Source organism: Mytilus edulis, chromosome 2 (genome assembly GCF_963676685.1).
Source record: "Mytilus edulis chromosome 2, xbMytEdul2.2, whole genome shotgun sequence".
NCBI classification, from domain to species: Eukaryota; Metazoa; Mollusca; class Bivalvia; order Mytilida; family Mytilidae; genus Mytilus; species Mytilus edulis.
The window spans coordinates 1,398,897-1,423,404 of NC_092345.1; the positions used below are offsets into that span (position 1 = coordinate 1,398,897).

A 24,508-nucleotide genomic window follows, 5' to 3' on the forward strand; every position below is an offset into this window, starting at 1 on the left:
TCAGCTCTGCTGTCATACTGTTACTAACTAGGACCATTCATGCTCAGCTCTGCCGTCATACTGTTACTAACTAGGACCATTCATGCTCAGCTCTCCTGTCATACTGTTACTAACTAGGACCATTCATGCTCAGCTCTGCTGTCATACTGTTACTAACTAGGACCATTCATGCTCAGCTCTGCTGTCATACTGTTACTAACTAGGACCATTCATGCTCAGTTCTGCTGTCATACTGTTACACTAACTAGGACCATTCATACTCAGTTCTGCTGTCATACTGTTACTAACTAGGACCATTCATGCTCAGCTCTGCTGTCATACTGATACTAACTAGGACCATTCATGGTCAGTTCTGCTGTCATACTGTTACTAACTAGGACCATTCATGCCCATTCATGCTCAGTTCTGCTGTCATACTGTTACTAACTAGGACCATTCATGCTCAGTTCTGCTGTCATACTGTTACTAACTAGGACCATTCATGCTCAGTTCTGCTGTCATACTGTTACTAACTAGGACCATTCATGCTCAGTTCTGCTGTCATACTGTTACTAACTAGGACCATTCATGCTCAGTTCTGCTGTCATACTGTTACTAACTAGGACCATTCATGCTCAGTTCTGCTGTCATACTGTTACTAACTAGGACCATTCATGCTCAGTTCTGCTGCCATACTGTTACTAACTAGGACCATTCATGCTCAGTTCTGCTGTCATACTGTTACTAACTAGGACCATTCATGCTCAGTTCTGCTGTAGGACCATTCATGCTCAGCTCTGCTGTCATACTGTTACTAACTACTGTAAATTCAGAAATTATTGCGATGTTTTTAATATTGCAAAAAAAGGGGACAGTGTTATAATTGCAATAATTTAAACTCGCGTTTTGAATTTTTTTATATGAACTAAACAGGATGTTCCTGAATATCACAAAAATGAAAATCAAATTTTAGTCTAAAAAGCTTCTAACAACTTAAAAAATGCCAATAAAAAATGCATGTGATCATTTCTGAATTTACAGTATTTAACTTTTATCATGTGATTTTGATGTCAGTTGTTCAATTGAAAATGATATAATAATTTTGTATATTTTTCAGATCAAGAATGAACAAGTAGTTAGTAGAAGATTTTCCAAACATTGATAATGGTATTTTGAGATCATAGTACTTAAGGATGAAGACAACCTGACATCAACCTATAAAATCCTTGATCAAATCTCACATTATTGGAAATGATGGATGACTTTATGCCGTTTTCGATTCTTGATGAATCTGACTCGGAAGATATTCTGTATTGTAAAAATTGTGGGGAGTTATTGGAGGAACAATCAGATATGGTCAATCACGACTGTCCGAAACTGTCTGCAGAACACAAAAAGGATTTGAAAATGACCTTGACACTAGATAAATTAAATCACAAGAATAAAACCCAAAATAAATCGTCATTGAACAAGCGTAAACATTGTGATACATTGAACCAAGAATTTACGGAGCAAGTCTTTTTAATAAAAGAAGATTCCCCAATAAAAAACAATTACCATGTGAAAAAAACTCTGAATGAAAAAGATGCAAAAAGAACAAAATTAGACATAAATGAAGACAAGCAATCAACTCAGTCTGAAAATAGAAAAAAGTGGGCAAATAAAACTTCAACGAAGATGAAATCTCAAAAACAGTTTGTGAAAAATAAGTCTTCAAAGGTAAAAATTCAAAGGTTAGATGTCAATTTGAAGGGAATAGATGATCCATTGTCCACAAAATTAGATAGTTTTATTTCACCTAAAGGAGCAGATACCAAAGTGAATGGTGAGTCTGTTGAAATGCAGGAGAAAATCCAACCGGCATCTAATAGGCTTGGACCAGAGATCAAACAAAAACCGTCTAAGATAAAACTAAACTCTAGAAAAACAAGAAGTCATAAACATAAAATAATGCCTTCAGTCAGAGCAGAAATTAAAGGAACAACTAATTCAGACAATGTTAATATTCGCATTGAAAAGTTTCAAAACAATGAGCAGTGTTCTCCCAAAATGAGAATTGAAAGAGAACAAAATGAAAAGGACATTACATCAACTAAGGTTACTCCAAAATCAACAGGTAATACACAAACATTAAATTCTGTAGAAGTAGATCCCTATTCTGATGTTGTTGACAACACCAATATACAAGATGATGTGGCAATGCATCAAACTCTTCAAGGGGAAATAACTCTGGCAAGCAGCCCTCACATGGGAGGAGAAATAGAAGAAAAACAGGAAGAAAAAGTATCAGAAAAAGGAGGTGGAACTAAAAAGCCTTTGTTTATGACATTGTGTGACTCTTGTGGATTTTTTGTACCTACGGAGCATGAATGTGCTGTTCAGAATAACAGTAATCTTGAACTTTTTACTTCTGTTTTATCGACAGAATCTGAAGATAGAATTCCTAAAGGAACTGATTTTGTAATTGTTGAGAAAGGAGCAAGTAATCAAGATCTGTCAGTACAAAATTTTCATCAAATAAATGGCTATTTGAAATCAGGAAAAGACTCCACGTTAGAGGATTACAATTGTATACAATGTGGTGAGTCATTTGTCAGTAACAATATACAAATCAAAAGTGAAGAACAAATCTTCTCAATTGGTTCAGATTTGATTACATTCTTTCGGTGTGAGAAATGTACAATATTGCTAAGTGTCAAAGATAAAATTAAAGAAGGCTTCGTAACTTGTATGAATGTTGATGATTTTACACCTCTAATAGACAGAAAAAAGAATAAGGTTGTATGTAGAATATGTGGTGAAGATTTGAATGAACTGGAAAAAATCAAATGGTTGTCTCATTTTGTCAGTCATGCTAAACAAATAAAGAAGCAGTGTATAATTTGCCTTCAGCCTATTTTTACATTAAGGAAAACGAGAACACATATGAGGAAGCATAAAATCTTAATAGATTCTACAAACTTTTTCCGACAAGTAAAACCAGAATTAAGTGGATGTCATAAAAAACCTGAAAAAATAAATAGTATGACAAATAATGATATGTATTCAATGTGTAATGAAAAAACTGTTAATAGGGTTCAAAGTTCAGAAGGGTCAGCAGCAGAAATATCACGCGTAGAAACAGGAATTTTGGACCATGTTACAACAGAACTGACAAATTGTAATCAAACAGACAAGGAAACACCAACAATATATGACGAGGATGGAAACATGTTCACAGTTGATTTGGCCAAAAATACTCTCATTTGTAATTTTCCAAAAGAGGGTAAAAATAAAAACATGTCACACGACACAATGAGAAAATCAGTTGGTATATCATCTTCACGGAACGAAAGCTCGGAGAGAAGCCAATCGGTGTATACTTACAAAGTAGATGGAAATAATGTTGTACCCACTTCAGAAACTGGTGTTCCAGATAACAGATGGCGAGGCAATGATCGTAACAAACTAACTAATTCCTTGGATAAATATAACCTGAGAAAGGGGAAAAGGAAGGTTGATTACGCTGAGTTGGATAAAGGGTTGGACCTAGCGAGTCAATGTACAGTAGCACCTTCACATGTACGACTGTCTTCTGGATATAGGGGTCGTGGTTCTAACTTTAATGGTGTAGTACCTGCTAAGTATCAGTCTGACCTGAATAGACAGTCAATTGCAGCCGCTACTTTCAATACCAAAGCACCATTAGTTAATAGACATGTAACTTCAATGTCTTATTATCATACACCTCCTGCAGGTGATAGACGTATGGTTACAATGGCATCTGCTAACACAACCCCTGTAGTGCAGTCAAATACAAACATCATCAGAACCAATCAGAATTATGCAAACTCACTCCTTTCATCACAAGCTTACATAGGAGATCTAATTCAGACATTAGATACATGCCCTTCGACTGAGATTTCTGATCAGTTCTTACAATTGGCAGACGGTCACCCTGTTGTTAATACGCCAAGTTCACAGTTAAATGAGATATCTAGTAGTAAGAATATGTTTGATGACATTTTGACCCCTGTTGGAACTGTGAGAACTTACCCTAGTTACCATGGTAACAATCAAAGGCCAATATCACATGGTTCGCAGGAAGTTCAAACTCCTATTAATCATTCGAACTCCCATTTATTATTGGGAAACATGTCACAGATTTCAGACAATGCTCCACATCTGCAGTCAAAATCTTTGATTCATGTGCCACAAGCTTCTGTTGTAAGATTGATTGACAATTCAGGACAAGTTAGTCAAACCACTCAAGGCAAAATGTCAAACACAAGCATGATTGACTTAAATAACATTTCAGTACCTGTATCGGCTCCATCATACCCCAATGACCTATTGGGACAGTTAGTACAGTCTTCTGGTATAACAGAAAGTTTACAAGATGGGGATATTTTCAGCAAGTATGTACAGGACAATATTCCTCATTCATCAAGAGACATACCTACTAGTCTAATGTCAACAACTCATGAGCCTCAGGTGTCACATACCCCTGTTCTGCCTAATCATGTGTTCAAAACCTTGAGTTTATCAAAGCCCTTGGCATTGCCTCAACAGGTGGCACTGACCTCGAGTATATCACAGCCTTTGGCTTTGCCTCAACAGCTGGTACAGACCTCAAGTATATCACAGCCCTTGGCATTGCCCCAACAGGTGGCACAGACATCAAGTTTATCACAGACCTTGTCTTTGCCTCAACAGCTGGCACAGACCTTGAGTGTATCACAGCCTTTGGGTTTGCCACAACAGGTGGCAAAAACTTCAGAGTTGATAAATGTATCTGTAAGCTTACCATATACCAGTAGTGGAAGTTTGATACAAAGTAACATGGCAAACACCACAACACATGAACCACAAACAAATACAGGAGGTGTGCCTAATAGTTTGGATGAGAACTTTAATAGAATACAGAAGCTTTACATGCAGGAGATGCCAGAAGGCATGACTGACGAGGAAGAGATCAAATTTTTGTCCCAAATGAGTTCTGGTGGTGCTACTCCATTTCAGATCAAGGAAAGTAGCGATAGTGATAATGAAAGTACTAGTGATAAGGTCATTAACTACAATCACAGTCAAAATGAGGACGAAAATGCGGAAAATTGTAACAAGGTGCAAAACGAAGAAAACGCTAATTGTGAAACTTTGAATATTGGCATTATGCAAAATTTTGACGAAGGAATGTTTGTACAAGAGGAAGTCGAAGTTGAGAGTACATATAGTAAAGGTAGACCTTTGACATGTCGGAGAAAGAAAATATCCCCCAAACAATCACAAGATTTTAAATGTAAATTGTGTGTACTAACCTTTAGACGTAAGGACCTGTTGTCAAAGCATGAAGAGCTACACGTGACTAATCCACATACTTGTTGGCAGTGTTGCCTCACATTTAATTCAGCTGTTCAATATTCAAACCATGTCAAAGACAAAGGTAATCACTGATTATAAAAGCACTTTTGATTTAGCTAGGGACAATATAATTCAATTTATTTTTATTGGGGTCTAAGTTAAACTTTGCAACTACTTTGTACTAGATATGTTACTTTTTAAATCTATCTGTTGGGTTTTATTTAATTTAAAAGTGAAATTTGTTTACTGGTTACTGCCATTCAAGATAATCCAAATGTTACTGGATAACGTTAACTGGTATCTGCCATTTAAAAACTTCACCAAAGTTACTGGATAACTGTTAACTGGTATCTGCCATTCAAAAACTTCCCCAATGTTACTGGATAACTGTTTACTGGTATCTGCCATTCAAAAACTTCCCCAAAGTTACTGGATAACTGTTAACTGGTATCTGCCATTCAAAAACTTCCCCAATGTTACTGGATAACTGTTAACTGGTATCTGCCATTCAAAAACTTCCCCAATGTTACTGGATAACTGTTTACTGGTACTTCCCATTCAAAAACTTCCTCAATGATACTGGATAACTGTTTACTGGTACCACTCATTCAAATACTCTCCCAACGTTACTGGATAACTGTTTGCTGGTACCACCCATTCAAAAACTTCCCCAATGAAACTGGATAACTGTTAACTGGTACCTCTCATTCTGGATAAGACCAGGGATGTTAAATTTTTTATCTAAGGCTGTAGAAAATACATCTCTCTAGTTTTTGAATTTGAACTAAGAGTGTTATATTGATAATGTACCTTTTACTATTAATATATTTTTTTGTCTTCGTATCAGTTGTTCTTATTTATTTAGTATGGCTGTTTATCTCTGCTGTCTAATATAATAAACATTTCTTTTTTGTTTATATTTTATCAAGGTTAGATGTTTAAACGTTGTTATACATTTCTGTATTTTCTAAAATTATGAAATTTCTGATAAGAAAATGATAGCCTACAGGACACTGAAGGAAGTAATAGAATTATTACAAACGAGACCCTGTTCTGATGTATGAAGGTAGTAATGCCCTTTACCGTCGGCCATCAAACAGTCATTTTCAGCTACTGTTAGCATCAAATTGGTTAACATTTTTACGTGAATCGTCAAACTATCCTTATCATGATTCGCCAAAGGTGTCAAATAATTATCATTACCGTCATTTTGGGGGGAAATGTAATGTGATTTGTCAAAATCAGTCAATTTTTTTATTGTATAAAAGAACGTGTTCATTTTATCGTCGTGCACCAAAAATTACTGTTTACTTTATTTGGCTAGAATTTTTACCTTTATTCGTCATGAAGGTACCCCCATTAACACCCTCGTGTATCTACTGGACAAATGGTTTTGAAGTCAGTAGTTGTTGAATGATATTGTAGTAAATAGATACTGTAAATACTGCTTATTCAATACAAGGTGTTCTCTATTACATGTGAATGTTTGTTGATTATAAGGCCAAGATTGTAGACCAATTAAATGTATAGTAATATTGTGTAAATACTGCTGATTCAATACAAGGTGTTCTCTATTACATGTGAATGTTTGTTGATTATAAGGCCAAGATTGTAGACACATTTAAATGTATAGTAATATTGTGTAAATACTGCTGATTCAATACAAGGTGTTCTCTATTACATGTGAATGTTTGTTGATTATAAGGCCAAGATTGTAGACAATTAAATGTATAGTAATATTGTGTAAATACTGCTGATTCAATACAAGGTGTTCTCTATTACATGTGAATGTTTATTGATTATAAGGCCAAGATTGTAGACACATTTAAAAATATAATGTTATTGTGTAACTAAAAAATTACATGCAGGAACATGAAGCAACAATCAATTAGTCAGAAGCTTGCTTCAACATGTTTGATCTTGTCAGTATTCTTTGTTTAAAATTGTGTTAAGTTTGATATTTTATTGTATTTTTCAATGGAAACAAAAAAAAAAGATATTTATTAGGGTCTCCTGATAGTTATCAGTCTGTTTTTCTGTCCTTCCGTCCATAACAAATTATGTCTGCTGTATATCAAGAGATCTGTTATAAATTCACACTTGACACTCAACATGTAATATATATTAACCAGCACCAGATGTTGTGTTTTAATGCTTGTACAACTTCCTAAGTCAAAGGTCAAGGTAAAAAACTTTGGTTCCGATGACAATACCATGTCCTATGGGTCAGATCATGTCCGCTCTTTATTTTTAGAATCATTTTGATTTCAGAGTTTAATAGGGTGTGTCATAACTAAGGTTTCAGTTGACAACCACATGTCCTATGGTAAAAATCATTTCCAGTAGTCACATGACATAGTTGATATTGTAAATTATCATTCAAAAGTGGAAAATTCTTAACTGGCTCATAAAAGACTTCAAAAGTCATTATTTCTTGTATTACCCTAACCATGTGACACTAAGATGCAAGAGCAGTGACTGGCTGACTGTAAGTCAGAATCATGGATAAAGTTACGTCTCTTCCTGTTTAATTGTTGGATATCATGGTGAAAATTTGTCTCATTATATCTAAATAGTACAAAACATATGACTTTGAAACGTTTTGACCATGGAAGACGTGTATATAATTGCCAATCAAGTCATTAACCCCATATCAACTTGTTAATTGTTATTGATGTTTACCTTCCTTTTGAATTGAATATTTCTTAGTTATATCATGAAGACTTCGACAGTCAAGTTCAGATTTTTTAGTAACAGAAACCTATTATTTCAGATTTTTACCAGATTTTAAAAACATAATATGTTGAACATGTTGAAGTTTAATGTGTTATTTTTGTGTTAAAACACGCAAAGTGTTAGAATTAGCCTGCACCCTTTTTGTGTGTATTGTATCATAACTAAATGACATTTTCAACTCAGAATGAAGACAGCATTGATAATTATAACATGCTTGACAAAATAAGTTGACCATATTATGATCTATTATGATAAAAGATGCCAATTGACATTGATGAAAACATCACTTACTAATCTTAATTTTCATGGGCAAATATTATAGCAATCTGGGTGTTTCTTTTGATCTGCTTTTTCTGTTTCTACATTTATCTAAGTGTTTTAAATTGATATTGATGATAGTAAGGTTTCTTGGGGGGAGGGGTTGTGATATAAATATAACATGTATAAGTTAACTGCACTTAATTAACATATTTTTATGACATTGGCTTATTGCTGATATTTTATGCAGGCCTTAAATTGTAGGGGTATAATTATTTTTAGTATGTGGATGTGTTCACCAAGCCATCCAGCCATCCATCTATAATATATCAGATTTAAGATTTGAATTAGGGTAGTGCACAATGGAGTTGTCATAATATTAAAAAGGAAACTAGTTAGGCACGTTCAATATGGTGTGAACTTTTAAAAATATATGTAAAATTAGGGTTATGATGGGGTTTGTACATTTCAATGATTATCTATTGGACACATATTTGTGTTTATTTGATATTTTGATTAATGATATGATTTATGGAAATGAGAACTTTTTTTGGTAATAAAAAAAATGTAATTTTCAAACTAAGGGAAAAAAATCATTTGCTTAATTATAATTATTATTTGATAATGAACTGTTCCTAGGGGTATGTCGTCTTATGTCACCATGGTCAGTGTGGAATCAGTTAATATCATTCTTGAATTAATGGGCGTTAATATTCCCATAAGTATTGAATTGATTTGTTCAATGTTTTGTTTGTGTGTTCACAAAAGTATTGGGGCTGTAATTTTTATGCCCCACCTACGATAGTAGCGGGGCATTATGTTTTCTGGTCTGTGGATCCGTTGTTCGTCCGTATGTGCGTTCATTTGTTCGTTCGTTCGTCTGTCCTGCTTCAGGTTAAAGTTTTTGGTTAACGTAGTTTTTGATTAAGTTAAAGCCCAATCAACTTGAAACTTAGTATACATGTTCCTTATGATATGATCTTGAAGCCAAATTAGACTTTGATCCCAATTTCATGGTCCACTGAACATAGAAAATGAAAGTGGAATTTTCAGGTTTAAGTTTTTTGGGTCAAGGTAGTTTAGATAAAGTTGAAGTCCAATCAACTTGAAACTCAGAACACATGTTGCCTATTGTATGATTTTTCTAATTTTAATGCCAAATTAGATTTTTTACCATTGGACATGCAAAATGATAGTGTGAGTGGGGCATCCGTGTACTTAGGACACATTCTTGTTTCTCATGTATTATTATTTGTATTTAAGCCTTAAAACTGTTCTGTTATCCTCCTGTTTTGTACAATAAGGTAATCACAGGGAGACATTTTGTGAATGTCAAGCAATAATTTAAAATATTTCAGTATTATAATGAAATCTGTGCTGTACTTCTCGTCATTTTTATTCTCTATGTTTATGACAAAAGATGTTCCTATGCATCATAATACAAGGGCTGTGTAACATTATGTAGTTATATCATTAATATTATCTCATCATATATTCATCAATAAATACGTTACCTGCTAGTTGTTTCATTTGTTGTCAAGAGTTAAGTTGTTCATCTGTTAGGCTGCCGTCATATGAAAAACATACATAAAATACAATTTACATGTGCCAATTAGACAACTCTCAATCCAAGTCACAATTTATACAAGTAAACCTTTATAGATCAAAGTACAGTCTTCAATACGGAGTCTTGGGACACAGAACAGCAAGCCATAAAGGGCCCAAAAAAATTACTAGTGTGACACCATTCAAACAGGAAAACCATTGGGTTCATCTATAACAACACGAAATAAAAGCAAAGGTATGTCCTCTCGATTGGACAGTAGTTTCTGCTCTAATAGCTTCATCGTTCTTGTTGCTCATGCAGTACATCATGTGATGTCCCATTCGGTTATGTCTTTATCGAGAAAATAGAAAACTGGACAGTGGCTAATATTTATGGTCATCTCTGGAAACTGAATAGTGGCTAATATTTATGGTAATTTCTGACAACTTTTTAATACGGCTCGACTAAATAAAACGATGTAGATGATTTCGAACAGGATGCTTGCCTTAAAGCGGCAGGTACAGCCAAAATAGACAAACAATCCCTGACTGATTCATTACAGTTCTACAAGGACGACATTCATAAGTCATGTTTGCAGCAAATGTTCAAAAGATGGTACACATTTATTTCTCGAACAATCAAATAACAAAAGTCCCGAACTAAATGGTAAAACCCTAAATTCAAACACACCTAACGCTTGGAAAACAACTATCATATTCGTGACTTGGTACAGGCATTTTCTTATGTAGAAATTGCTGGATTAAACCTTGTTTTATAGTTACCTAAATTTCTCACTTGTGTGACAGTCGCATTTCATCAGTAATATAAAGTAAAATAGTAAAAGTATATTCTAGCATCATTACAATTTCTATACAACATCCTGTTTTAACTATCTTGTTCTAGTATTGGTAGGAAGTCGACTTTGTAAAGAGGTTTGTTTAAAATGCCAAAATAAACTAGCCTCATCCTGTACTATATTTATAATTTTATTCCCCTTATTTTTTCAGAAAAAAATATTTTTATTATATGTTTGATATATTGTTAAATGTCTTTTTATATACTTTAGGTTTTTTTTCGTCTTCTAGAAACATGACCAGTATTTGAATATAATAATTACATACTAGTATGCAAGCCTAGCATAACGTACAGCAAACAATATTTTTATCATCCCATATGACCTCTCGGGTAAGCATTTCTTATGTTAAAGTAAGTAAGCAGAACTTTTCTATTTAATATTTGTCTGAATTAAAAACATACGGCAGTTGCAAGCGTACTCATCTACTGAAAAGTTTAATAACAGAGAAAACAGTCAAGGGTATATATAGCATTAAACAGAGAACACAGTCAATGGTAAACATAGCATTAAACACAGAAAACAGTCAAGGGTAAATATAGCATTAAACACAACAAAGTTAGATATCATTCAATACACTGAGTCATAAATAAGTTTAAATATCTCTATAAAGTTACCTATCAGTATTTCTCAAGTTTAGTATTTATCCAGAACAGTTTTTATCTACAAATGTCATTTAAATGTTAAAGGGATAGTAGTACGATTTTGACAAAATTTTGAAATAACATAATAACAGGTATAAACTCGTCTTACTCACTTCCTGGTAGGCCGACGATAATGACGTATTTGATTTGTGCAGAATACATGATATAAACAGTAAGTTTCCATTGTTTATATTCAAAGAGTTATTTATTTTAAATATTAATTCACAATTTAAGTTAGCTTTATTAGTTCAAATAACTTAAAAGGGAGAGCTTGCGTTGGATTTGGGAGTGGATAATAGTGGGTAGGTAGATAACATTGTAATTGTGTTCTGCCTTAAGACGAAATTAAATCAATTTGTTCATGTGATATAAGATAATCAGTAAAACCCTCTTTCATTTAAAAATAGAGGCCTCCTGACAAACCTTTACCAACGTAGGTGATGATCAAACCCTATTCTATAAGAACAGGCTATATACGGCTCTGTGACCAAATGTAAAACAATAAAAAATACAAATGGCCTTACTTTTCCAAAAGTTCAAACAATTTAAATGACATCAATTTTCAAAACAAAAACCTCTTAATTACAGGCTCCCAACTTGGAAAAGGCACATACAAGATGCAGTAGAAACAACTTGTTTGCAACAAAACATATACCACTGTATCAATCATTGATGAGATATTTTGGCTCATCAGATCAGCATAAAGCAAACAACAGTTACCAAAAAATACAAAAGTTACAACGTACACTTAGACCATATACGTATAGTGTCTTGAAATATGAAATTTATTTGTATGAGGCTTAGAAACGGGAAAATGCGAGGTTCTACCGAGCATTTTCCCGTTTCGTGTCGAATACAAATAAATTTCATATTTCAAGACACTATACGTATATTGTTTTTATACTGAAATCGATAAAAAAAAAAAAAAAATATGAAACAAATATTATTAAAAAAAAGTGTTTGGAATTTCCCCCTTGGGGTACCATTTTGGGGTATTTCCCTATGAGCGTAGTCTAGGCGGTAAGCATTGACAATTTAAGGAATTAAAAAGGGAAAATGAATTTAATTAATAACATTTGATAAACATGGTATATAAATCACCAATTTGAAGACATAACAGGTTTAAATTCATAAAAGTTTTACCATTGTTACTACACGTTTTCATGGTTGTGACGTGACGTTGTAAGTAGGCGGGGCTTATAGGTGAGTTGAGGTCATTGACGTATAAAGCTATCTGTATAGTAAAATAGGTGATTGCAGTACAAATTTAAATCGTTGCCGTTAGTTCTTGCCTGACATTTCGTGGGGGTTGGGTGTAAATTTGGCCGTTCGTTTAACTTTATTCACGTTTTTCATGTTGGGGCCTTTTATAGCCGGCTATGTTAATTTTGTATAAAGACACTCAGTAAAAAACATGACATTGTGCAATGCCAAAAATAAAGTATCAATAGATTTAACATGACTTGAACACATCATTTCATAAAAACAATGCCTCCCAACTATTGAAAGAGGCTTGAATATAGCATGTAACAATTAATTTATTATGATTTAAAATCTACTGAAGACCAATGTTTATGTCAAGGCATGAGGTAAAACACGTAAACAATGTCCTTACCTAAACCAAAAGTTCACTATAAACTGTCTTAAACCAAAACCTCATAGTAATATGTCTTAAACCAAAACCTCACAGCTATAACTGCCATTAAACAAAACTTTACTGTAAACTGTCATAAACCAAAACCTCATAGTCAAATGTCTTAAACTAAAACTTCACAATAAACGCTCTTAAACCTAAACCGCAGAGTCAAATGTCATAAACGAAAACTTCACATTAACTCTCCTAAACCAAAACCTCTTAGTCAAATGTCCTATACAAAAACTTCACAATAAACTCTCTTAAACCAAAACATTATAGTTAAATGTCCTATACGAAAACTTCACAATAAACTCTCTTAAACCAAAACATTATAGTTAAATGTCTTATACGAAAACTTCACAGTAAACTCTCTTAAACCAAAACATTATAGTTAAATGTCTTATATGAAAACTTCACAGTAAACTCTCTTAAACCAAAACATTATAGTTAAATGTCTTATACGAAAAAAATCATAATAAACTCTCTTAAACCAAAACATTATAGTTAAATGTCTTATACGAAAACTTCACATTAAACTCTCTTAAACCAAAACCTCATAGTCAAATGTCTTATACTCTCTTAAACCAAAACCTCATAGTCAAATGTCTTAAACAAAAAATTCACAGTTAACTTTCTTAAACCAAAATCTCATAGTCAAATGTCTTAAACGAAAATTTCACAGTAAATAAACTGAATTAAACATTAAAACTTTACAATAAATTGTCTTAAACCAAAACTTCACAGTAAACTGTATTAAACCTTTAAGTTTATAGTAAACGGTCTTAAACTAATCATTCACCATAACCTGCCTTTAACTAAACATTCACAGTGATATGACTTAAACCAAAACGTCACAGTAAACTGCCTTATAATAAGCCTTCACAGCAATCTGTTTTAAACCAAAACCTCATAGTAAACTTGCTTAGATTAAACATTTACGGTAATATGTCTGGAACTAAAACTTTACAGTAATCTGTCAGGAACTAAAAGTTTACAGTAATCTGTCTTGGACCAAATTTTACAGTTAACCGACTTAAACCAAAACCTCATAGTAAACTGTTTTTGACTAAATATCCAAAGTAATCTGTCTTAAACCAAAACTTTACAGTAATCTGTCTTTAACCAAATTTGACAGTTAACTGACTTAACTGTCTTAAACCAAAGCGTCACAGTAAACTGTCTTATACCAAATTGTCAAAGCATGCAGTTTATGTACAAGTACCTGGCCACGTCCAATTGTATTTTTATCCATCTGATTAGCTGAGCCTTGGCAATCATACCACATCTTCTTTTTTTATATTTACTAAGTTTCACAGTAGATTTCACAGGAAACTGACGTAAACCAAAAGATCAGCGATAACAGTCTTTAAACCAAAACCTCTGAGTAAACCTTCGTAAACTAAAAACATCAGATTGAACTTTATATATAACCTAAACTTTAATAGTAAAACAATTGTAGTTTTATTTTTAAACAGTTAATATCAAAAGTTTCATAGTCAACTGTCACAAACCACAATTTCACAGTCAAGTCAGAAAAGCTTAAAACGTAATTATCTCATTTTAGCAAAGACAGGGATTAAAATATGAAATGTTACTATGAATTTTCATAAACAAAACTAACGTAAACTGTTGACAAAGTTATATTTATATTTAGGTCATGGCATCAGGTATACCTGTACCCTGTGGACCATGTAAACAAGGTAAAGTAAACTGTTGACAAAGTTATATTTATATTTAGGTCATGGCATCAGGTATACCTGTACCCTGTGGACCATGTAAACAAGGTAAAGTAAACACTACAGCTGACATCTGGTGTTACAACTGTGATGAAGGATTATGTTCAACATGTTCAAGTCATCACAAAAGAATAAAATCATCCCGTGATCACAAAACCATTGATATACAAACCTATACAAGCTATATACCTCCATCTAGCTTAATCAAAACAGAATGTGACGCGCATAGTCTACAGTTCAACGTGTACTGCCCGAGTCATTTAATGCCTTGCTGTGATGAATGTATTTCCACTAGTCATTCACAATGTACCGGAATAACAAGTCTAGCTAGTGTAGTAGAGAAAACCAAGATTGAAAAATCCAAAGAATCTGTAGAAAAGGATATTAACTCTATCACATATTTCTTGGATAAACTGATTAACAACAAATCCGGAAACCTTAAAAGAGGTGAACAACAATATGAATCAATAAAGCAATCAGTTAGCAAAATTCGAAATGAAATCAATACACATTTAGACCATCTTGAGGAACAGTTATTTAAAGAAACAGATACTGTATGGAATCTCGAGAAATCAAAATTAACAAGTTTAATTCATGAAATTGAAGATAAACAGAAAATCTTAAAAGAGATGAAAGATGATTTGAAAACAGTCACAGAAAATACTTCAAAACTCCAATGTTTTCTAGGATTACATCAATTTGAACAACAAATTTCTCAATGTCAACGATATATTGACAATCTGGAAGACAGTAAGAGAGCCAATGAGGTAGACATCAAGATAAAGCAAAATGGTGAGTTAGAAAAGATACTCAAAGAGTTACAATTAATAAAATCCTTTGGAGAAGTGATGGTTGTTAATACAGAAATATCTTTGAAGAGACAAACAAGTGTGAATAGGGAAGCACAGATAGAACTACAAGAACAGTCTAATATAGAAAACATGACAATGAATATTGAGACAATAATACCGATCAATATCAGTCCGATCAATATCAGTAAGACTATTACTGACATGATTTGTCTACTGGATGGAAGATTTATAGTAGTTGAACGGGTCGGTAAAGTTAACTTACTTACTTCGGATGGCAAATTTGAGAAACAATTACCTATATCTGGTGAAGCCTGGAGTGTATCACAGATTAATCTGGACAATATTGCCGTAACTTCTGCTACTAATATTGAGATATTCAATATGAAGAAGGAAACGGTTACCAAAGATATCATATTAAACAAATCATGCTTTGATTTATCATTCAATAATAACTCATTGGCTGTAGGTTTGGGTAAGGATGAAATCCGTATTATAGACTTGGAAGGAAATACACTGAAGTCAATACAAGTTGAGAGTAAATCATACCTCTTTCACATTGTTTACTGCAAAGACGTAGTAATCTATAGTGACAATGGTGATAAAACAGTATATTGTGTTAATGAATCAGGTAAAAAGATCTGGCAACACAAACACGATTTATCAGGACCACGAGGACTTTGTGTAGATACTTATGGCAATATTATTGTAGCAGACTTTGGATCTGGTAGCGTAAAAGTTATATCAAAAGATGGACAAGACAGTAAAGTACTGGTTAGAAAAGAGGATCTAGGATATAAGCCGTGGTGTATTTGTTTTAACAAACAAAAAGAATCTTATGGTTTTATTTGCGATATCCATGGCAAAAGCATAACCAGGTTCAATCTGTCTTATTATTGAATATACATAGCAAAATAGGAGAACATTTAAAATTTAAAGTTAGATTAATATTACGGTAGAAGACATCAATGGAGGAATACACTTGTGTAAAAGAGTATATATAGACAATACTGTTTATTATGAAAATTACAATCGTATGCAGTTTTGACTATAAAAAAGAAAAGATCCATATAGTGCTTTCTGTACTTTTTGAAAATTAAATTTCATATTGTTGTACTGTGAAGTATATTGGATGTATATTTGACCTTAGATGAAAAGACCCACTGTTAGTCCAGAGAAGATGCCATGCATTTATTGTTGTAATTTTCTATGATGAAAAACTGTGAGCTCCATTTGTTATATTTCAATACATCATGTATATATATATAAAACGATATCAGAATTTCTGCAAAACATTAGATTTAGCAAACAGTGAGGTTAAAATTCATCTTAAAATGGTAAATGTGATGACTTTTTTAGTTATGATTTAATCCTTTTTCTAAGACATTTTAGTTGTTGTTCCTTTCAAGCGTCATGAGTTTAGGTTTTGTCAAGTTTACACGGCTCAATATTCTCGTTAATAAAACAAACAAATATATGGTTAATGCAAAAACAAGTTAATATTAATATTCTTTGGGAATGTGAGACTAATGTGATCAATTTTATTTTGAAAACCAAAACCATTATAAATGTATTGACATGCCCCCCCTGTAATGACAAAGGTAAACAAATGTTTTTGTTGGGTTTTTTTCGCCATGGCATCATACAAATTAGAATTACAACGTTAAACATTCTGTCAATTTTTGTAAAATTTAAAGAAAAATCAAACACGATACCCAACCTAAGCAACGTGACCGCACTAAAACACAAAAGATATCTAGAAGTCAATGAGAGAGAAACATGAACACACAAAACACAAAAAAGATATCTATAGGTAAATAAGAGAGCAACCAGAACCAGACCACACAAAAACACAAAAAAATATCTAGAGACCGATGAGACAACAAAAGAAACACAAAAGTTATATATAAGTCTATGAGAGTGTAGCATGAATGAACAAAAGCACAAAAGGTATCTAGAAGTCAATCAGATGGCAACAAAATCACACCAAAATTACAAAAGATATCTATTATCCAATAATAGAGCAATATGACTTCACAAAATCATAAATGATATTTAATCAAACACAAAAAATTATCTAGAGATCAATGAGACAGCAACCGATTAAGACAAAAGGTATATATTAGCCAATATGAGTGTAACCTTATTAAACAAAAACACAAATGGCATCTCAAAGTCTATACGACAACAACCAAACCACACAAAAACACAATACAGAACAACCTAACCACATGAAAATATCAAGACGAAAAATTAGACAGCAAACAGACCACACAAAAAACACAAAATATATCTATAGCCAATATAAGGGCAACCTGACTACACATAACACCAGAGGATATCTAGAAATCATTGATATATAAAACAGACCACCCAAAAGAAACACAAAAAAAAATCTTAAAGCCAATGAGAAAACAACCAGATCACAAAAACACAAGCGACATCTAGAGGTTAATGAAAGAGCAAAATGACCACACAAAAACACAAAATATATCTTGAGGTCAATGAAAGAACAGCTGAAGGTCAATGAAACATCAACCTGTCCAAACAAAAGATATCTAGAGATCAATGAGATGGCAACATGGCCACACGTAAAACACAAAAAATATTAAGAAATCAATGAAAGAACATCTTGACCACACATAAAAACAAAAGAAACATGAAGGTCAATGAGCGAACAACCTTACCACACAAAAATACAAAAGATATACGAAGGTCAATGAGACATCAAACTGCTCAAACAAAAACACAACAGATATCTAGAGGTCAATGGGTTAGCAACATGACCACACATAAAACACAAAAATATATTTAGAGGTCAATGGGTTAGCAACATGACCACACATAAAACACAAAAATATATCCAGAGGTCAATGGGTTAGCAACATGACCACACATAAAACACAAAAATATATCTAGAGGTCAATGAGTTTGCAACATGACCACGCATAAAACACAAAAATATATCTAGAGGTCAATGAGTTAGCAACATGACCACACATAAAACACAAAAATATATCTAGAAGTCAATGGGTTAGCAACATGACCACACATAAAACACAAAAATATATCCAGAGGTCAATGGGTTAGCAACATGACCACACATAAAACACAAAAATATATCTAGAAGTCAATGGGTTAGCAACATGACCACACATAAAACACAAAAATATATCCAGAGGTCAATGGGTTAGCAACATGACCGCACATAAAACACAAAAATATATCTAGAGGTCAATGGGTCAGCAACATGACCACACATAAAAGTCAATTATATTTACAGTACACCATCAAGCAGACTGACATTAAATAACTATTGCATGTTTGGTTTTTTTTCTAACAAAGTCAATGTAAGTAAGAATAGTTTGATTCTGATAATCTTTTAGATATAATTATTGAAATGATTGGTACTTTAGATGTAAGTGTTTTCTCTTTTTACCGATAATTTTGTATTGTATGCTGTGTAATATGAATTTTGGATTAATTAGTAACCCTCTCAGGTTCTATTCTTTACGCATGCTTGTAAACTGAAATAAAAAAAATACCGTTAAGCAGTTAAGAAAACAATTTTTATAAGTTCAGATTTATATATAATTTTACTCCATAATAAATATTCCACTCTCAAAACTATATATCAATATTAAAATCAGCTTTGTTTCATTTTTTTCAATCTCATTTTGCTTTTATATATCTATACGATTTTATTTATCTGTGTAAATCAACCTATAAGGATTGAAAGATTTTAAGTACAGGGACCGAATTTTTACCTTGATATACACATGGTTAGATTAATATAAACTCTGAAGAAGAATCGTGCGTTTGACGTCACTCAGGTAAATATAAAATAGTTTTGTCGTTAACAAAACCATAGATGAAGAAAACTATTCAATTCCAAACAAACAAAAAATAGTCCAGACTGACCAACACGAAACTAAAATCAAATGTGTGTCCTTGGAAAGTAGTTTCTGCTCCAATAGTTGCACCGTTCTTGTTGCTCATGCAGTACACCATGTGATGATCATGTCGCATTCGGTTATGTCACTATCGAGGAAATAGAGAACTGGACAGTGGCTAATATTTATGGTTATGTCTGAAAACTGGACACTGCCTTATATGTATGTTCATTTCTGAAAACTGGATAGTGGCTAATATTTATGGTCATTTCTGAAAACTGGATAGTGGCTAATATTTATGGTCATCTCTGACATCTATTCAATACTGCTCAACCAAATCAAACGGTGATGATTTCGAAGAGGATGCTTGCAGGCCATTGGTTCGATGTAATTTGGGTCCTTGAAAATGATATTTGCTGTTAGGCCTACATCATTTAGATGTTGAAGCAAACACGAATGAGCTCCGTCAGATTATATATTGGAGCGCACCACAGATTATTTTACTATCTCTTCCCGACATTTGATATTTTATAAAAAATTACAAAAGACAGCACCAATTTTGTGTAATTTTTACTCTTACAGTTTTCACCCCTGATCATTTAAATATAATTAAAAGAATGCAAATATTCTGCACCTACTATTATGAAACATATACCGTGTAGTAAGGTATAAAATGAACAAGTGTAAAGCAATCCAAACAAAAAAACATACGACTTATGATAAAAAGAAAAAGAACAGTAAAATACTTTTATAAAATGATAAAATCATAAGCTCAAGCGATTGGAAAACATCTGTCATATTCGTGACTTTGTATAGGCATTTACTGGTGTATAAATCATCGATGGATAAGACCTGGTTCTATAACTAGCTAAACCTCTCACTTGTATGACAGTCGCATATTATCTGTAATATAGATTAAACTTTTATAAGGCGATTCTAACAGCATAACATTTTTGTCGAGCCTGCGACTTTTGGCGCAGAAAGCTCGACATAGGGATAGTGATCCGACGACGGGGTTTGCTACCTTCTTGAAAGCTTGATATTTTAGAAGGTGAAAGACCTGGATGCTCCATACTTTGTATATAGATGACTCATCTTTCATATGACATACGTCAATTGTCCTTGACCTCATTTTCATAGTTCTGTGACTACTTGAAAAAAAAGTTATATTTTTTTTGTAATGTTAATTTCTCTCTTATTATGAGTATAAAAGGATAACTATATTTGGTATTTGCGTAACTTGCAAGGTCTTCATTTCCGTCAGGCAGTTTTCACTTGACCTCGACCTCATTTCATGGATCAGTGAACAAGGTTAAGTTTTGATGATCACGTTTATACTCAGATACTATAAGCAATAGGTTTTGTATAAAAAAAAAAACTATTACTATAAGCAATAGGTCTTCTGTAAAAAACTTATAAATTTATGATTTGATAATGCTGCTGTTTCCTTTTTTTAAATCGTATTTGAATGAAAAACTCAACAAGTATTAAATGGCAATGCTAATTATGAAAACCTTTATATCAAGTATAGTGTCCTCCAAGGCTCAATAGTAGGATCCCTTCTGCTTATATTATACATAATCGACCTTCCCATCTATGTGAAAAATTATAGCACTGATTTATATGCTGATCATTCAGCTTAACATCTTTCTGGTAATTGATATCAAACTCTGAAGTCAAAGGTACAAGAAGATAAACATGGTGTTGAGGAATGGTGCAACGATAACAATATGTTCATCAATAAAAATAAAACAAAATATATGATTATTGGAACAAAGCAAAGAGCAATGCCACATTACAATTTGAGTTTTTTTTTAACTATTAACAATCAAGTGATACAATCTTCCACATGCGAAAGTCTCTTACGCATAAGATTAAACCCTTCCCTCACATGGACAAACCATATTGTTGTGATCTGCTCAAAAATTTCATCTAGGCTATATCTACTATTAAAGATTACGATATTTCTAAATCTTGGTTGCAGAAAATTTATTATAATGGTTATATCTTGCCACTAATTGATTATTGTTGTATATTGTGGAGTAGTTGTATCAGTGAGGGTTTAAATAGGATATTAAAATTAAAAAATAGAGCTGCTAGATAAATACTAGAAACAGACTCCTTCGCTCCTTTTATGGAATTTGACGAGACTGTCAACAAAGTGAGAGGTTTATATAGTGCTATAAAACCAGGTTTAATCCACCATTTTCTACATTTGAAAATGCCTGTACCAAGTCAGGAATATGACAGTTCTTGTCCATTCGTTTTTTATGTGTTTTGTCATTTGATTGTGCCATGTGGTCCGAGACCACAATTATTTCGTAGTGCATTTCTTTTATCACATAAATGAAAATAAAAAAAATCCCACCTGCGCTTTCTCAAAGAAACTTTAACAGTGTGTTGTACTACTTTTGGGACAAATTATATCAAAACTATAGAAAACTTCATCGGCTCTAGCTCAAAATATGGACAATTTTATGTTTAGGGCGTCTTGAAATCTTTTGACAGCTTCCAAAGTGCTAATTTTTAACCTTTTTCAGCTGCACCAAATCACTACTTTCCTTTAAAATTCTGGACCCAAATTTTTTTACAGTGTAATTTCACCCCCCTACTTGCAATTTGAGACATTACACATGGAGAAATAAATATGGAAGGGGTATAAAAATTAATGGCAAGTAACCAATTGTCAACACTAGGGACTATTCCGATTAGATTTTCCTCTGAGTTCAGTAAAGAAATATTACAAATGTTAATTCTTTCAAATACAAAATAACAGATCATTTATTAAAATTAACTTAGATGTATAAATAATATTGAAAACTGATTATGTCATCATGTTTATTTTTTCATAACATTTTTATCAATAAAATTGAGAAAGGAAATGGGGAATGTGTCAAAGCGACAACAACCCGACCATAGAGCAGACGACAGCCGAAGTCCACCAATTGTTCTTCAGTGTAGCGAGAAACTCACGCACCCGGAGGCGTCCTTCAGTTGGCCCGTTAACAAATATGTATACTAGTTCAGTGATAATGGACTTCATACTAAACTCCGAATTATACACAAAAAACTAAAATTACAAATCATACAAGAAGGCTCCTGACTTGGAACAGGCGCAAAATTGCGGCGGGGTTAAACATGTTTTTTAGATCTCAACCCTCCTCCTATACCTCTAGCCAATGTAGAAAAAACAAACGCACTCATACGCACAGTAAAACTCAGATTAAGAGATGTCCGAGTCCGATGTCAGAATATGAAACAAAAGAAAATAAACAAAATGACAATAATACATAAATAACAACAGACTACTAGCAGTTACTGACATGCCAGCTCCAGACATCAATTAAACTGATTGAAAGATTATTTCTTCATCATATGAATATCAGTCACAATCCCTCCTGTTAGGGGTTTAGTATTATACCATCATGAAATATATGAGAAGAACATAACCCGTGTCATGCCAACAACTGGTTTTAGATAAATGTGTTTAATTCCGATGCAAAGACCCTATAAGTAAATCAATATTAAAGCCAAAATATGCAATCTTTAATGACCTGACAACAGTATCGTAACTATATCCCTTCTTAATAAGTCTGTTTAAAGGATTAGTTAGCTTTTGAGGTGAATACTGACATGTCTGTGCTTTGTAAAGAATACTACTATAAAAGATTGGATGTGAAATACCTGAACGTATAAGATGTCTGCATGTTGAGTTATATCTACGAATTATTTCCTTATAACGATGATAAAATTTAGTAAATGTTTTGACTAGTTTGTGCTATCGAAAACCCTGGTGTAATAATTTTTCAGTAATACATAAATTTCTCTCGCTAAAATCTAAATACGTTGTTACATACACGAGCAAATCGTACAAGTTGAGATATATAAACACCATAAGATGGTGACAAGGGAACATCACCATCTAAAAATGGATAATTAACGGTAGAAAATGAAAAATCATCTCTTTTATCATAAATTTTTGTATTAAGCTTCCCGTTAATGATATAGATATCAAGCAAGTTGTATTGATGTTCATGGTTCAGTGGTCAAAGCTAAGTTTTGAGTTTTGGTCTTTTTTTCTAATACCATATGCAATAGGTCAAATATATTTGGTGTATGGAAATTATATATGATGAACATATCAGTCTTGTAGATTTTATTTGACCTTGACCTTATTTTCACGGTTCATTGCTTAGCGTTATGTTTTTGTGTTTTGGTCTGTTTTTCTTATACTGTATGCAATAGATATAATATATTTGGTGTATGGAATGATTGTAAGGTGTACATGTCTAGCTGGCAGGTGTCATCTGACCTTGAACTCATTTTCATAGTTCATTGCTCAGCGTTAAGTTATTGTGTTTTGGTTTGGGTTTTTTAAAACTATAAGCAATGGGTCAACTATATTTGTTGTATGAAGAATTGTAAGATGTACATGTCTGCCTGGCATGGTTCATCTGACCTTGACCTCAGTCACATGGTTCATTGGGTCATTGGTCAATGTTTAGTTTTCTTGGTCAGGTCAGTTTCTTAGAAACTATAAGCAATATGTCAAATATACTTAGTGTATTGAATGATTACAATTACAATTATTATTGAATGATAAGGTGTACATGTATTTCTTGTTTGGTTTATATGACCTTGACCTCATTTTCTTGAATCATGTTAAGTTTTTGTGATAGTTGCAGTAAAGCTTTATATTTAGGACTATTAACATAATATCAAGGATTAGTAAAGAAGGCGAGACATTTCAGCGTGTGCACTCTTGATCTATATAATATCTTGTGTCAACTACCCTGTTCTTGTATTGGTAATATGACGTCAACTTTGTACAGCGGTTTGTTTAAAATACTAAAATAAGCTAGCCTCATCCTCTACTATATTTATAATTTTATTCCCCTTATTCATTCAGAAATTTTTATTTTTATTATATGTTTGATATATTACTGAATGACTTTTTATATACTCATGTGTTTTTTCTTTTTCTAAAACCATGACCAGTATTTGAATATACTAAATACTTATACAAATCTAGTATGACGTACGGCAAACAATATTTTGATCAGTCTCATCTCACCTCT

General features: G+C 32.8%; 2 protein-coding genes across 3 annotated transcripts in view; both read left to right on the forward strand.

The window, feature by feature from the left end:
- Nucleotides 1–5,545, forward strand: part of LOC139511212 (uncharacterized) — a 28,559-nt gene extending 23,014 nt beyond the window's left edge. For both annotated transcript variants that reach the window (XM_071297790.1, XM_071297791.1), the window contains one exon: nt 1,097–5,545. In XM_071297790.1, coding sequence (XP_071153891.1) covers nt 1,231–5,412 — 4,182 coding nt within the window. In that variant the 5' untranslated portion in view covers nt 1,097–1,230 and the 3' untranslated portion in view covers nt 5,413–5,545. The remainder of the gene's footprint in view (nt 1–1,096) is intronic.
- A 5,898-nt stretch (nt 5,546–11,443) lies between these two features.
- Nucleotides 11,444–17,205, forward strand: LOC139511213 (uncharacterized protein MAL8P1.12-like). Its single transcript, XM_071297792.1, has 2 exons — nt 11,444–11,528; nt 14,731–17,205. The coding sequence occupies exon 2, from the start codon at nt 14,734–14,736 to the stop codon at nt 16,435–16,437; it is 1,704 nt and encodes a 567-aa protein (XP_071153893.1). The 5' UTR covers nt 11,444–11,528; nt 14,731–14,733; the 3' UTR covers nt 16,438–17,205.
- The last annotated feature ends 7,303 nt before the right edge of the window (nt 17,206–24,508 follow it).

Bases quoted from the DNA above. Each gene is read 5' to 3' on its own strand.
- LOC139511213 (XM_071297792.1), top strand. From the start codon at position 14,734: ATGGCATCAGGTATACCTGTACCCTGTGGACCATGTAAACAAGGTAAA.